At 44.4% G+C, this 12,472-nt stretch overlaps 1 protein-coding gene across 1 annotated transcript in view; it reads left to right on the top strand.

Annotated features, from left to right (window-relative positions):
- LOC140942301 (uncharacterized) overlaps positions 1–12,472 on the top strand; it is a 145,947-nt gene that overhangs the window by 80,016 nt on the left and 53,459 nt on the right. The window contains exons 47-49 of the mRNA XM_073391256.1: positions 2,089–3,394; positions 3,775–3,961; positions 4,988–12,438. Coding sequence (XP_073247357.1) covers positions 2,089–3,394; positions 3,775–3,961; positions 4,988–12,438 — 8,944 coding nt within the window. The remainder of the gene's footprint in view (positions 1–2,088; positions 3,395–3,774; positions 3,962–4,987; positions 12,439–12,472) is intronic.

The following is a 12,472-nucleotide window of genomic DNA, read 5'->3' as shown; positions in this document are numbered from 1 at the left end:
CATCGAACACTTTGGAAGAAAATGTATCTATGTTACAAACGATCATTAAAACTGACCTTGATTTTGTTTTGCCGATGAAGCCTTAAGACTTTTCACCCAAATGAGCCACCATGGATTAATTCCACTTTAAAGAACTTTATTCGGAAGTGACAAGTGGACCTGGGCCGAGGAAACCGATCGGACTTTAACCATCTTAGAAATCTTGTTAATCGAGAACGTAAAAAATGTCGCGCGAAGTATTACGAGTGTAAAGTGCAACACCTAAAGGGATGTTCCCCAGCTAGGTGGAGGGGAGAAATCAAGAGACTCAGCAGAATGGAAAGGCCAGTTGGATCACGTGATAATGTCTTAAAGTCCATTCATCACCTAGAAGGTGCACGGGGTTTATCAGCGGATGATCTTGCAAACCACATCAACACAGCTTTCTTAGCCCCATATCCCATAGTCTTCGAGCAGAACCGTGAATGACTATTTCTCACCGGTATCAGAGTTATCGATCCTTAGAAAGTTTGTGCTCGATTAACCCACCCAAGGCACAAGGACCGGACAGTATCCTCGGATGGCTCTTTAAGGAGAACGCGGACCTTTTGGCCCCACCTATCATGGACATCCTGAATACCTCTTTTCGCGAAGGCCGGCTGCCCTTATCTTGGAAAAAGGGAGATATCGTCCCTGTCCCCAAACAAAGACCTATCCAAGACGTTAACAAGCACCCTTACGCCTATCCTGTCCGAGATTGCCGAGGATCATGTTGTTCATAACTTTGTGATGCCGGCCGTGCTAAAGGAAATCGACAAAAAGCAGTATGTTACAATACCCAAATCATGCACTACGCACGGGCTTGTTAGCATGATCCATAACTGGTACGTCAGCTCTGATGGGAACGCAGCCACGATTCCAGTCGCTTTATTTGATTTTCCTAAGGCTTTCGATATTATTGATCACCATATCCTGGTGCGTAAAGTTCAGATTATGATCTTCCGAACCACATCTTTTGGTGGATTACTGACTTTCATGTAGATAATGCCAAAATCTCCGAGGTGGCAGATAAAGGCCAAGAGAGTTGTATTCATCAAGTGGTAGACGATCTCGCAGGGCAAGCAAGGGATGACGGATTTCAGTTAGAGCTCAGGATTAGCTTTGCAAGGAACGAGCCAGAGTTGGACCCTATCTGTGTTAACTGTCAGACACTAGACTGTGAACAAAGTGAAATTGTTAATACTTAATCTTAGCAGTGATTTGAAGTGGAATGTCCATGTTTCCGAACTACTTAGAAAGGTTTCAAGAAGGTTATGTTTTCTAAGACAGCTTAAGAAATCGGATGTTGATACAAGAGAGCTAATTCTATTTTACATCACATTATTCGCTTTATTCTGGAGTACGGCAGCCAAGTTTCTTATCGCGCTCTACCAAATTGTCTAAGCGAAGACCTGGAAAGGCTGCAAAAACGCGCTATGAAGATTATTTACCCTGAGCTATCATATGCTAAGGCTCTAGAGCTGTCCGGGCGTTTAACACTGTATGAGAATAAGAAAGACAATTGCGGCAAAGTTGTTCGATGAAAAATGGGTTAATCAATCTCACAGTCTCCGCAAACTACTTTCAAGTAAATATCAGCCAATGTACTCTCTGAAAGAACATAGAACATTTATCCGTCCAAAGTGTAACAATGTTTAAGTTATGTTTACGGTAGTTGAAAACTAGAAGTAATTTGTTTCTTGTTGTATTTAGGAACTTAACGCATGCTTTTGAATTTGTTATTTTACAGCAGTCTTATTATTGTCAATTATGCCGGATCATCTTTCTTTAATTAGTTGTAAATTATTACAGTTGTAAATTATTACTTTTGTAAACCTTATCGCAATTCAGCCCTTTGGCTGTTAGTATTTAAGGTGAATAAACTGTCTATCAATCTACCTAAAGTTGTCTCGCGAGTACTAATCCCCAGAAGATACAGAATAGCTACGCGAAGTCTAGATTACCGCAACAGTTCTAGTTTTATTGAAGGCACTGAGTGTTTGTTTAATCCTCTCGTTTTTCCAAAGAAAAGTTTTTATAGCTTATTATTATTATTATTTTCCCTCGTAGGCTGTTGTAGCTGGAGCTGGTGTAGGAACTGGCTATTCCCACTATGATGGATCATCAGGTGGTGGCCATGGAGGGAGGGGAGGGAGAGGTAAATCACAAACTCGCACCGGTGCATTCTATGGAGACTTCACAATGCCCCAGGAATTTGGTAGTTCGGGTGGTGGAGGAACTGGCGACTACGTGGCAACGGGAGGTGGTATTTTAAAGATTATAACTCGAGAGATGATCCACGATGGTCAGATTATGGTGAATGGAAAAGATGCTGTGAAGAATTCTGGAAATGGAGGAGGCAGTGGTGGAAGCGTTTTTATTCTAGTTGACAGTTTCGATGGATCAGGTGTCATCCAAGTAAACGGAGGAGCTGGAGGAGTCAATGGTGGAGGCGGAGGTAGCGGTGGAAGGGTAGCTTTGCATTATAACTCGTCATTCTTCTCTGGAAGCATCTCTGCTTACGGAGGGAATTCGACTGTCGAGACTGGAGCAGCCGGAACCATTTACAAGAAAAATGTACAGAAAGGATTTAGTATTCTTGAAGTCAACAATCAAGGCAAAGAGCCTTCTGAAAAGGAGATAGCTGATTATTCGGATTTAAGTAGTGATAGTGCGCGGACTTGGATATCTTCAACTACCAAAGTGCTTGTCCCAGTGGCTTTAAATGATATCAATCTCGGCTTAACCGTTTACGAAGGACTCACAATTGACGAGGTTAAGTTAGGTGGGTCAGCTCACCTTGCGATTCAGCCTGAAAGTTCTAACACGCTACTGCATACATTTAGAAAGTTCTACGGTACCTTTGAAGGAAACAGTTTTGGTTATGTACATGTCGGACCTCGTCAGGTCCTTACAATACCTAATACGGACTACTATATTCCAGTTAATTTAAAGATCTACCAGCAAGGAAACATCAAGCTACCTAGCAGGGTTATGCTTCATAAAAACTCAGTATCTTTAAATGCTGGATATCTCATTGGGGTTACAGACCTGACAATTTCGCAGTGCACGGTGACATTTGGAGCCGCCTCAGGAGCACTAAGTACGGGTGCTTTAGAAGAAATGCAATTCACTTTCCAGAGAATTACACTTATGAGTGGGGGCTCTTTAGAGATGGCTGCCGTTGACGCAAAGTACACGTTAACTGTTGATTCTCTGGTCATTAACTCTGCTGGACAGCTGACAGGACGAAATCTAACTGTATTTGCCAAGTCTGTCACGGTGGAGGAGTCAGGAAAAATTAGCTTGGATGCCCAAGGTGAAAGATGTCCGAGCACGGATATCAATCTGGCTGGCTCGGGAGGCAGTCATGCAGGTGAATTCTTTTATTAATCTCTTAATCCCTCTATTGAGAAAAGCAACTCGAGACTGAGGTGGGACTTCTCTTTAAAGGTAGGGGACCATGAGTCGTGGAAAGGACTTAAGGAATTTATTAAAAGCCAAACCATTTTGCTTCGTAGCTAATAACGTTCCTGGGAAATATGATTGACTATGCGATAGGATAATTCACTTGCATTTCATCGTGGGAAATTGTTTTTTTGCGTCGTCACGACAAATGACCTCTCACGATGTTCACTTTCCCTATTATCCTAGTATGGTAACCGAGTGATGCTGATATTGCTAGACTCTAACGTCACTTACATCTGTCTGTCAGGGACTTGTTTCTCGCTACTTAGTTTGGAACGTTTTTTCTAGGTTACGGAGGACTTGGATTCGGCGGCAGACGAAAAGACCCATTCGATTCAGTATTTCTGCCAACTTCTTTTGGAAAAGCTGGGTATGCAGGGCGGTCTGACTCAAGCTGTACTAGTGGGTATGGAGGAGGAGTCCTGAATATGACCGTTAGTGGAACGCTGCAAATTAATGGGGAAATCTCATCCAGGTAACGCTCCGATCTCTCTTAATCTGATGCAAATTAGCCAGGTTTTTACTTTTCCGAACCTTCATTTCGATTGAACGCTTAATTCGACATCTTCCAGTCTTGTATTAAGACTGGAAACTTGAACCGTCGACCGTATTTTTTCAGAAAGTCGTCCATTCTCTGGGTGGTTTTATCCACATTTGCCATTTTATCAGCCTTGGAACAGGTTATAGCACAAGAGATAAGGAGCTGATGATAAGACCTTCATTCCTATATTTATGTTGTTTAGGTCAGACGTCTGAGTCTTTGCGCTAAATCCATTCATATGAAACCTCTTCAGTTGTACTGTTTCACGGTGCAATTTACCCCTCAGAATCGTAAAAATGTATATACTGGGATTTTCTTTGGTTTTTGATCCTTATGTGAGCTTAAGCATGAAACATATAAAAACTATTTATATTCAACATATCATTGTGATACTAAATCTTCTGATTAACGCGTCCAACTAATGATTTCTCTGCGCACGCTGAATTTCAATCCGTTGCCGTTGCCACACTGCTAGTCTCTAATGCAACCGTTCATAATTATCACGCTAAGAAGACACTGAAAAGATGCGCGGGAAACCACGCTACCGCATCTTTTAGGAAAAAAATCCCCCAAAATAAGCAATTTTTGAGTGAACGTTAATGCAGACCGCATAAAGCTAATTGCAGCCTGTATTTTCGAGTTTTAGGTTTTATTTTCGTCCGCGAAATAAAGGCTGGTGATAAGTAAAATGCCTGCGCATATTATCTGCTCAAAGAAGAGATTTACAAATGTAATTTTAGCGGCTTATGTTCCTGTTTCATCAGCTTAGCTCCTTACTCTTCCCTTGTCAATTGCAACCTTAATGATTTGAAGATGTACGTTACTTGTTTTTTGATTCTATGTTTATCCTCGAACCTTTCCAAAGGCATTAGTTATGGTAGTCTGAAGTAACCTTGCCAAAAATGCCCGTTATGCACCCCTTATTTGAAATAACGTCATTCTTATTTTCATCTTGGACAGAGGAGAGAATTCTAAAGCCTCTGAAAGTGGTGGTGGAGCAGGAGGCAGTCTGCTCATCAATGCCAACTTAATTGAAGGCACGGGATTGTTAGATGTTCGCGGCGGTGATGGTGGAGCCTCAACAGGTGGGGGTGGAAGCGGAGGCATAGCTGCAGTTTATTACAAGACATCCTCACTTCAATTTTCCTACACGCTTCACGGGGGCAGCGGAAGGAAGGTTGGAGCTTCCGGGTTTCTCTACTTAAGGAGGACTGAAACACAAGCAGCGCAGTCTGAACTGATCTTGCAGGGAAGTGGTGTGTTAGCCCTTGAGTCGCCCAGCTTACTTGTTTGTGATCCAAAGCAGATTGATTATACTTTTGACAAGATTACGCTTCTAAAATCTAGCACGTTATCGATGGTATCTTGCTCTCCAGGAGGACCCATGACGTTGATAACCAAGAAAATATCTGGTGACAAAACGGCGTGGCTTGTCATTAAAGCAGATCACGATGTTTATGTTGGCGTAACGGGTGTAGTTTTACCATCCATGGACCTTGAATTTAATACTGAGATAAAAGATGGGGGTACCCTTTCCGTGCCACCCACTTTCGTTATTAGTAGTGACACCCAGATCACCCTTACTGGTAGCCTTGTTGGAATATCCGATTTGACGATAGCCAAAAAGGGAGGACTTCTCCTCAAGTATCCAGGACACACTGGTTTTAGGCAAACGCCTAATCAAGGAGTATCAGCGATACAGCTTACATCCTTACGGATAAAAGATGGTGGCAGCGTCACATCATCCTCGTCAAACAAGGTTAAATTGGTTAGTTCTTTGTTACAGCTGGACTACGGGGCAAATCTTGGATCTGACATTCCCCTTACGGTTCAGAAACGGGTCGATCATACCAATGGACCCTCTCTTAACAGACAAGACTGCCCCCATGGATATGAAGTCGTTGCATTAGCGTCCAAAACCTTGTATAACCCCTGCGGTGTGGGCAAGTATATTTACAACAAAAGAAACGAGTCGTACCTGGTTTTCAAGAACGTCTCTGTTGCTATATCTGTGAATGAAACTGCATATGTCATCATAAACGAGACGCATTATAACGTTACTTATTACATCGCTTGTGATTACGATAACTTCATACTTCTTCCAGGCCAATCGTGCAGCTTAGCACCAGGGAACTATAAGTATAATTCTTTGGAAATACAAGGAGGCGCCACGTTGAATATTGAACCAGGAACGAACAGGAATATTGCAAGTACTTTGAATGTCTCTACGCTGACCGTTTATTCCAGTGGATCCATTGTCGCAAAGACGTCGAACTTTGCTAATCCAATTCCAGCATCTTCAGGAAACGGTGGAAGCTATGGTGGACTTGGCGGAGGGGATTCTAACAACCAGTCCCTTTACGGCAATATTTCACATCCAGCTGACTATGGGTCTACTGGTGGGGGTAGCAGTCAAGGCCGAGGAGAGGGTGGTGGCGTTATTATCCTCAACATTGCCGATTTTGTCCACGACGGACTCATTGAAGCCAGTGGAGGTGCAGGGTCCTCAGGAAATGGTGGTGGCAGCGGGGGAAGCATACAAGTAGTAACCGGTTTCCTGAAAGGAACTGGCGTCTTCAGGGCTCAAGGTGGAGATGCCAGTTTTCCAGCAGGAGGGGGAGGTGGGGGTAGAATTGGTATCACAGTTCTTCAAGGTCGAAGTGCTTTTACTGGGGTCTACGATGCTACTGGTGGTAACGGACATAAAGCCGGAGCTTCCGGAACGATTCTTATTCAGGATCAAAGACAAGGCACTTTTTACAAAACTTTTGTTTTGTGGAACAAAGCCAGTGGGTTCCCCCCAGCTCGTCTGCCAAGCTATTTTGCGTCCTACACGTTCGATGAAGTACGTTTAGAAAAGTACGGAAATTTTCTATCTTCTGCTCAGGCAATTACGATCAAGAGCTTTGCTACAGACGGAACTGGAAAGCTTACAGTCGCTAATGGAAGTCGTATGGATATCCTTAACTTTCCATCGTGGTCCAAACGATTTTCATGTGATCTTGAAGTACAAGCAGGCGGTTTCTTGTACATTCATAGTCAACCCGTTTTTCTTGGTCCAAGCTCACCTGCAGTCGTAATTGCTGGTGTTTTGGACGTGGAAGCACCTATACTAGGCATGGACAGGGTCTTGGTCGTGGCTTCATCAGGTTATCTTAAACTGTCCAACTTAAAGCTTCTTAAGGGTTCTTTGGTGCAGGTTAACGCTCATGGTATGGTCAAAAAAAATTTTGGACAGCTGCAATTCCATCTTACTTCATTAAGACTGGATACAAATGCACGATTAACTTTTGCCCAAGGCAATGTCACACTAAAGGCGGAATCAATACATCTAAGCAAGGGAGCTAGAATAACGACTGAAGCAAGTATGAAGCTTCTAAACATTACTGCTACTAATGTTATCTTAGATCACCAGGCTAGAATAACATCTGATATTGGTGGCTTCCTTGGCGGTCCAGGTACAGCTCAAGGTCTTGGCAGTGGATGTGGCCATGGGGGAGAGGGTGGGGGATCCCAGGGAGGAGCCTCGTACGGGTCGGTATTTGAGCCACAACAATACGGCAGCGGTAACAGCGCTCGTGGCGGTGGAATTATTTCTATTGACGTGAAAGAAAAGCTAACTTTGTATGGAAAGATTAGTGCCAACGGTGCAGATCATTCGAGTGGTGGTGGCAGTGGAGGTAGTGTGTATTTGCGGTCAGCGACTTTGTATGGTCATGGTGAGATTGTGTCTAATGGAGGCAACGGGCTTGGTGCTGCAGCAGGTGGGTCTGGTGGTCGCATTGCACTATATATCACAGACAAGTCCCCTTTCACAGGAACTCTCACTGCTTTTGGTGGGTGTGGGTCTGCGTGTGGAGCAGCTGGGACTATTTTCATCCGAGAATATGTCGTTGGACTGCCCCTTAATTCTACGATCGTAGACAACGGGGATAGGAAAACTGAAGCGAACACAATTGTTATGCACGAAAGGAAAGTTTCGTACACAATACGGCTGCTAAAATTGGTGAATGGAGCTCGTCTTAAAGTTGCACAGGTTCCGAATGCGGAAATGAAGATAGCGATTCAAAACCTTGAAGGCGATGGTAGTGGAAGTGTTCACGTACAACGTAATCAGACGCTTACTCTAGGTGCTGGTAAAGCTGTTACTACACGACCATTTGTTTTCCCCTGGGCGATGATGGTTGATGAGGGAGCGACGCTGAATCTTGCACCAGTCCTGTTTATAACACGAACGGCGATTACGCCTTCTCTTTACTTAGCTGGAAAGCTTACTGGTGGACAAGAAGTTAATGTGGGCCAAAGTGCCTCTGTCGTTATTGCAAAAACTGGAACGATTGGAACATTTGCCAACACACCTGGTGTTTACTCTTTTCGGACTCTAAAAGTTTCAAGTGGAGGGCAGATAAAGTTTGAAGTAGATAACGTCGCAAAAGTTCATGTAGAACTCCATTCAGTGTCAATCGATGTAGGGTTTGGCGGAATTTTAGAAGGGAGGTACCTAAAAGTGAAAACACCAACACTTAATATTGCCTTTAACGGTACTCTAAGAGCCGACGGGTTAGGCAATCCGGCTGGAGTTGGGGTTGGTGCCGGAAGTTCCTCTTTGCTGACAGGTGGTGGTTATGGAGGCTGTGGTGGTGGTAATACTATCCAAAGCTGTATTGTTTACGGGTACTTGTTTCAGGCCGCAGAGTTCGGCAGTGGAGGAGGTACATCACAATCCCGTAGCGGTCATGGTACAGGAGGTGGCATCGTACATGTAGAGGCGTCAGATTTGGTTGTCGATGGATTGATATCGTCAAATGGTCAGGGTGCAGACAGTGCAAGCACTGGCGGCGGTAGTGGAGGAAGTGTAGACATTACTGTCACTGGACAATTCAGTGGCCGCGGACAAATTGAGGCTAAAGGAGGTGATGGAGTGGGCACCGTGACAGGTGCGGGCGGTGGTGGACGCATCTCTTTATTTATTAGAGGCGATGACAAATTTAGTGGCACTTTTAGTGCGCGAGGTGGTAATTCTCAAGTTAAAAGTGGATCACCAGGAACGGTGTACATCGAGGTTGGGAGAACGGCGCTACGCACTAAAAAACTTTATGTTGACAATACCGACATAATCTCCAACTCCTTTCTTCCAGTTTTTCTCAACCAAACTTTAGTGGTTTTGTACGATTTTACAGAGCTTCGCTTGTATGGAAAAGTAACGCTTCACTTGGAAAAGAACATGCAGGTCGAAAAGTTAATAACAGATTCTAACAGTGTGATCTATGTCAAAGATAATGTTGTATTCACTGCTGAGCCAGGGTCTCGGTATTTGCAACCTTATTGCAGCTTTCAAGTGGACTCTGAGGGAGAGATTCGAATTCCAGACGAGGTAATGTTTCTAGGAAATAATAATATTTTCAAAGGAACGTTGACCGGTATCCTAGACATGTTAATCGGTGAGAATAGAAAAGTGACTTTTTCATCCTCAGCGCGCACAGCTCGGTACATCGATGGACAATACACCTTCATCACAAAACGCGGTGAATACAGATTTTCCTCTCTCAGAATAAAGAATGGTGCTTTTATGACGTTTGATAATGCGAACTTAAAGAGAGTTCCTCTAACAGTCGGCAGGCTTGAATTAAACTTTGGAGCTACATTACAAGCCAGCTGGCTAGATATGAAGGCTTCTGATGTGATTATACACGACGGAGCTGTATTAGATCTGTCTGCTCAAGGACATGAAAGCGAAAGTGGGCTAGGAGCAGGAGGACGATACCAATCTTCCGGAACCGGTGCTGGACACGGTGGTTATGGTGGACTTACGACGGGGAATTTAGGGGCATGGTATGGATCAGCTCTTAATCCAAATGGCACTGGCAGTGGTGGAGGCAGCTCTAGCTACGGAGCTGGCGGGAAAGGAGGTGGTTATCTTCGTTTGGCAATTGTTAGAAGACTATTCCTTGAAGGAACAATAACGGTGAATGGAATGAGTGGAGAGGCAACTAACAGTGGAGGCGGCAGTGGTGGAGGAATGTGGATCTCGGCAGATGATATACTTGGGAATGGTTTTATTACATCAAGAGGAGGCAATGGACATGGGGCTGGAGGCGGAGGAAGTGGTGGAAGAATAGCCATCTACTTGCAGAAACCAATGAGTTTCGAGGGTACTTTGAATGCAGAAGGAGGTAGTGGACATCAGGCAGGTGCTGCAGGGACTCTTTACATTAAAGATAACAACAAGCTTGTCCCACGAAAACGTCTTTTGATTAAGAACCTCGTGTCAGCCCCTAATAAACCACAAACGGTACTTTATGAAGCGGACATTGTTGATTACCTGTTTGATGAACTACAGCTAAAGGGTAGTTCTCGATTCGAGATCTACAATTTGCTTCGACTTTTGCAAACAATCAGAGTGACGAACTTCGTTTCTGATGGCGCTGGAGAAATTGCTATCAGGGAAAATCAAACCATGTTAGCGGAGGTTCTAGAAGCAAAAGAAAGTCACTTGACCTTAACAACTAACATTTATGTGGAGAAGGGTGCAAACCTAGTCATGGCTTCAAATCTTACGGTTGACGGAGCCACGCTTACACTGGATGGCAAACTATCAAATGTCAGGCATCTTGTCGTCGAGTCAGGAAGCGCTGTGAAATTTGGGGTTACCTCGCAGACAACGCTAATGGAAAACAAACAATTCGTTTTTCAGAGTGATCCAGGGACCCAACAATTCGCGAGTGTGACGCTTAAAAGTGGCTCCGACTTTGGCGCTCCCTTGAATTTGAAAATAAGCGTCGGAAAGTTGGATATGAAGAGTGGAGTCGTTCTTCGTGGAAAATTTGTTAATATCAAATCGAAAACGCTACTTATTGGACGTGGTGCGACTCTCACGACAAATAACAGCATTGACTCACAAGGAAATGATGGGGGCGGAGGGCGAACGTCTGTTAATGGCGGCTCTGGTGGCGGGCACGCAAGTGCTGGCGGAGAGGGATATAATGGATTGGCCGGAGGTAATCCATATGGCACACTTTACAAACCAGATAAACCCGGTAGGCCTGGTGGAAATGGAAGCTTGGCAGGGACAGCAGGCAAAGGTGGCGGAGTAATTCTTATTGACACGGATACCCTTGAAAACGACGGATCTATCGCAGCAAACGGTGGACATGCATCCCAAGGCTCTCTCGCAGGAGGAGGAAGTGGTGGAAGTGTGTTCATCTCTATAGAAACTACCTTATCTGGAACAGGCACAGTGTCTGCTAATGGAGGAAAGGGTGATGGTGTTGGAGGTGGTGGTTCCGGTGGGAGAATTGCAATTCATCTGAAAACTCAGTACGCTTATCGTGGAGCTTTGCAAGCTCTTGGTGGAATTTCAAGCAGCAGTGTAGCTTCCGGTGGACCTGGAACAGTGTACGTGCAGGACATCCGTTTCAAACTCTCTTATAACCAGTTACACATTGACAACCAAGGACAAAGCTGGGAACAGTATGTTTCTCTGAATGAAAACAAGACCTCTTACCACTTCGATGAACTTCATTTGGTTCGCAAAGCATCCTTACGGATCCTTCCAGATTTTAACGCAAAAAATGTTTCAACACTAAGTATTGCGAAAATTTACGGTGATCGCTCTGGTCTCTTGCATCTTTACCGGTACCATAAAGCGATAATAGACGTCGTAGAGGCTCAATTAACAACGACTAAGACTCCCGTAAATTTCAGAATTGATAATGAAGCTGAAGCTGTCATGGCAACAACTGTTTATATAGTTGGTGACGGTGCAGTAGCTCTGCAATGTAACGGAACTTTGAATGGCATCCGTAACCTGTACGTCACTCAAACACGGGTCGTCAAATTTCAGAAAGGATCAAGAACCTTCAGGGAAAACGAACCACCGGGAACCTTCATTTTTTCGAACATTAAATTGTTCAGTGGTAGTTCGGTAACGATGGAAGATGAAATCGAGATGAAAATGGTTGTTGGTTTTTTGAATGTGAAGTTCCACGCGGCTTTGGAAGCCCACCATCTAAACATTGTCACTTCAAGCCTTGACGTAGAAACAGGAGGACTTTTGAGCGCTGCTGGTAGTAATAAAGCGCGCCAGGCTGTTCCATCTAGCGAAGTATCTTTTCTTCCCCAGGGTTCAGGAGCGGGACATTCTAGTAACGGAGGGGCAGGCTACCAGGGAGCTGCCGGGGGTTCTTATTATGGCTCTCTCTACCACCCCAAAGAATCCGGCCAAAGGGGTGGAAGTGGGCCACTTGGTCGCGAACTTGGCGGAAGTGGTGGGGGCTATGTTAAAATCGAGGCAGGAACCTTACTAATCAATGATGGTACAATTACGGCCGAGGGTGGAAGTGCTGTAGGTGGTAGCGGCGCCGGAGGTGGAAGCGGAGGAAGTCTGCTATTCAGCACAGACAAATTTATAGGTATGGTTTTTTACGTGACTTTTATGTCTTTATT

Source organism: Porites lutea, chromosome 6 (genome assembly GCF_958299795.1).
Source record: "Porites lutea chromosome 6, jaPorLute2.1, whole genome shotgun sequence".
NCBI lineage: Eukaryota > Metazoa > Cnidaria > Anthozoa > Scleractinia > Poritidae > Porites > Porites lutea.
This window is presented reverse-complemented; position numbering and strand designations above follow the sequence as displayed.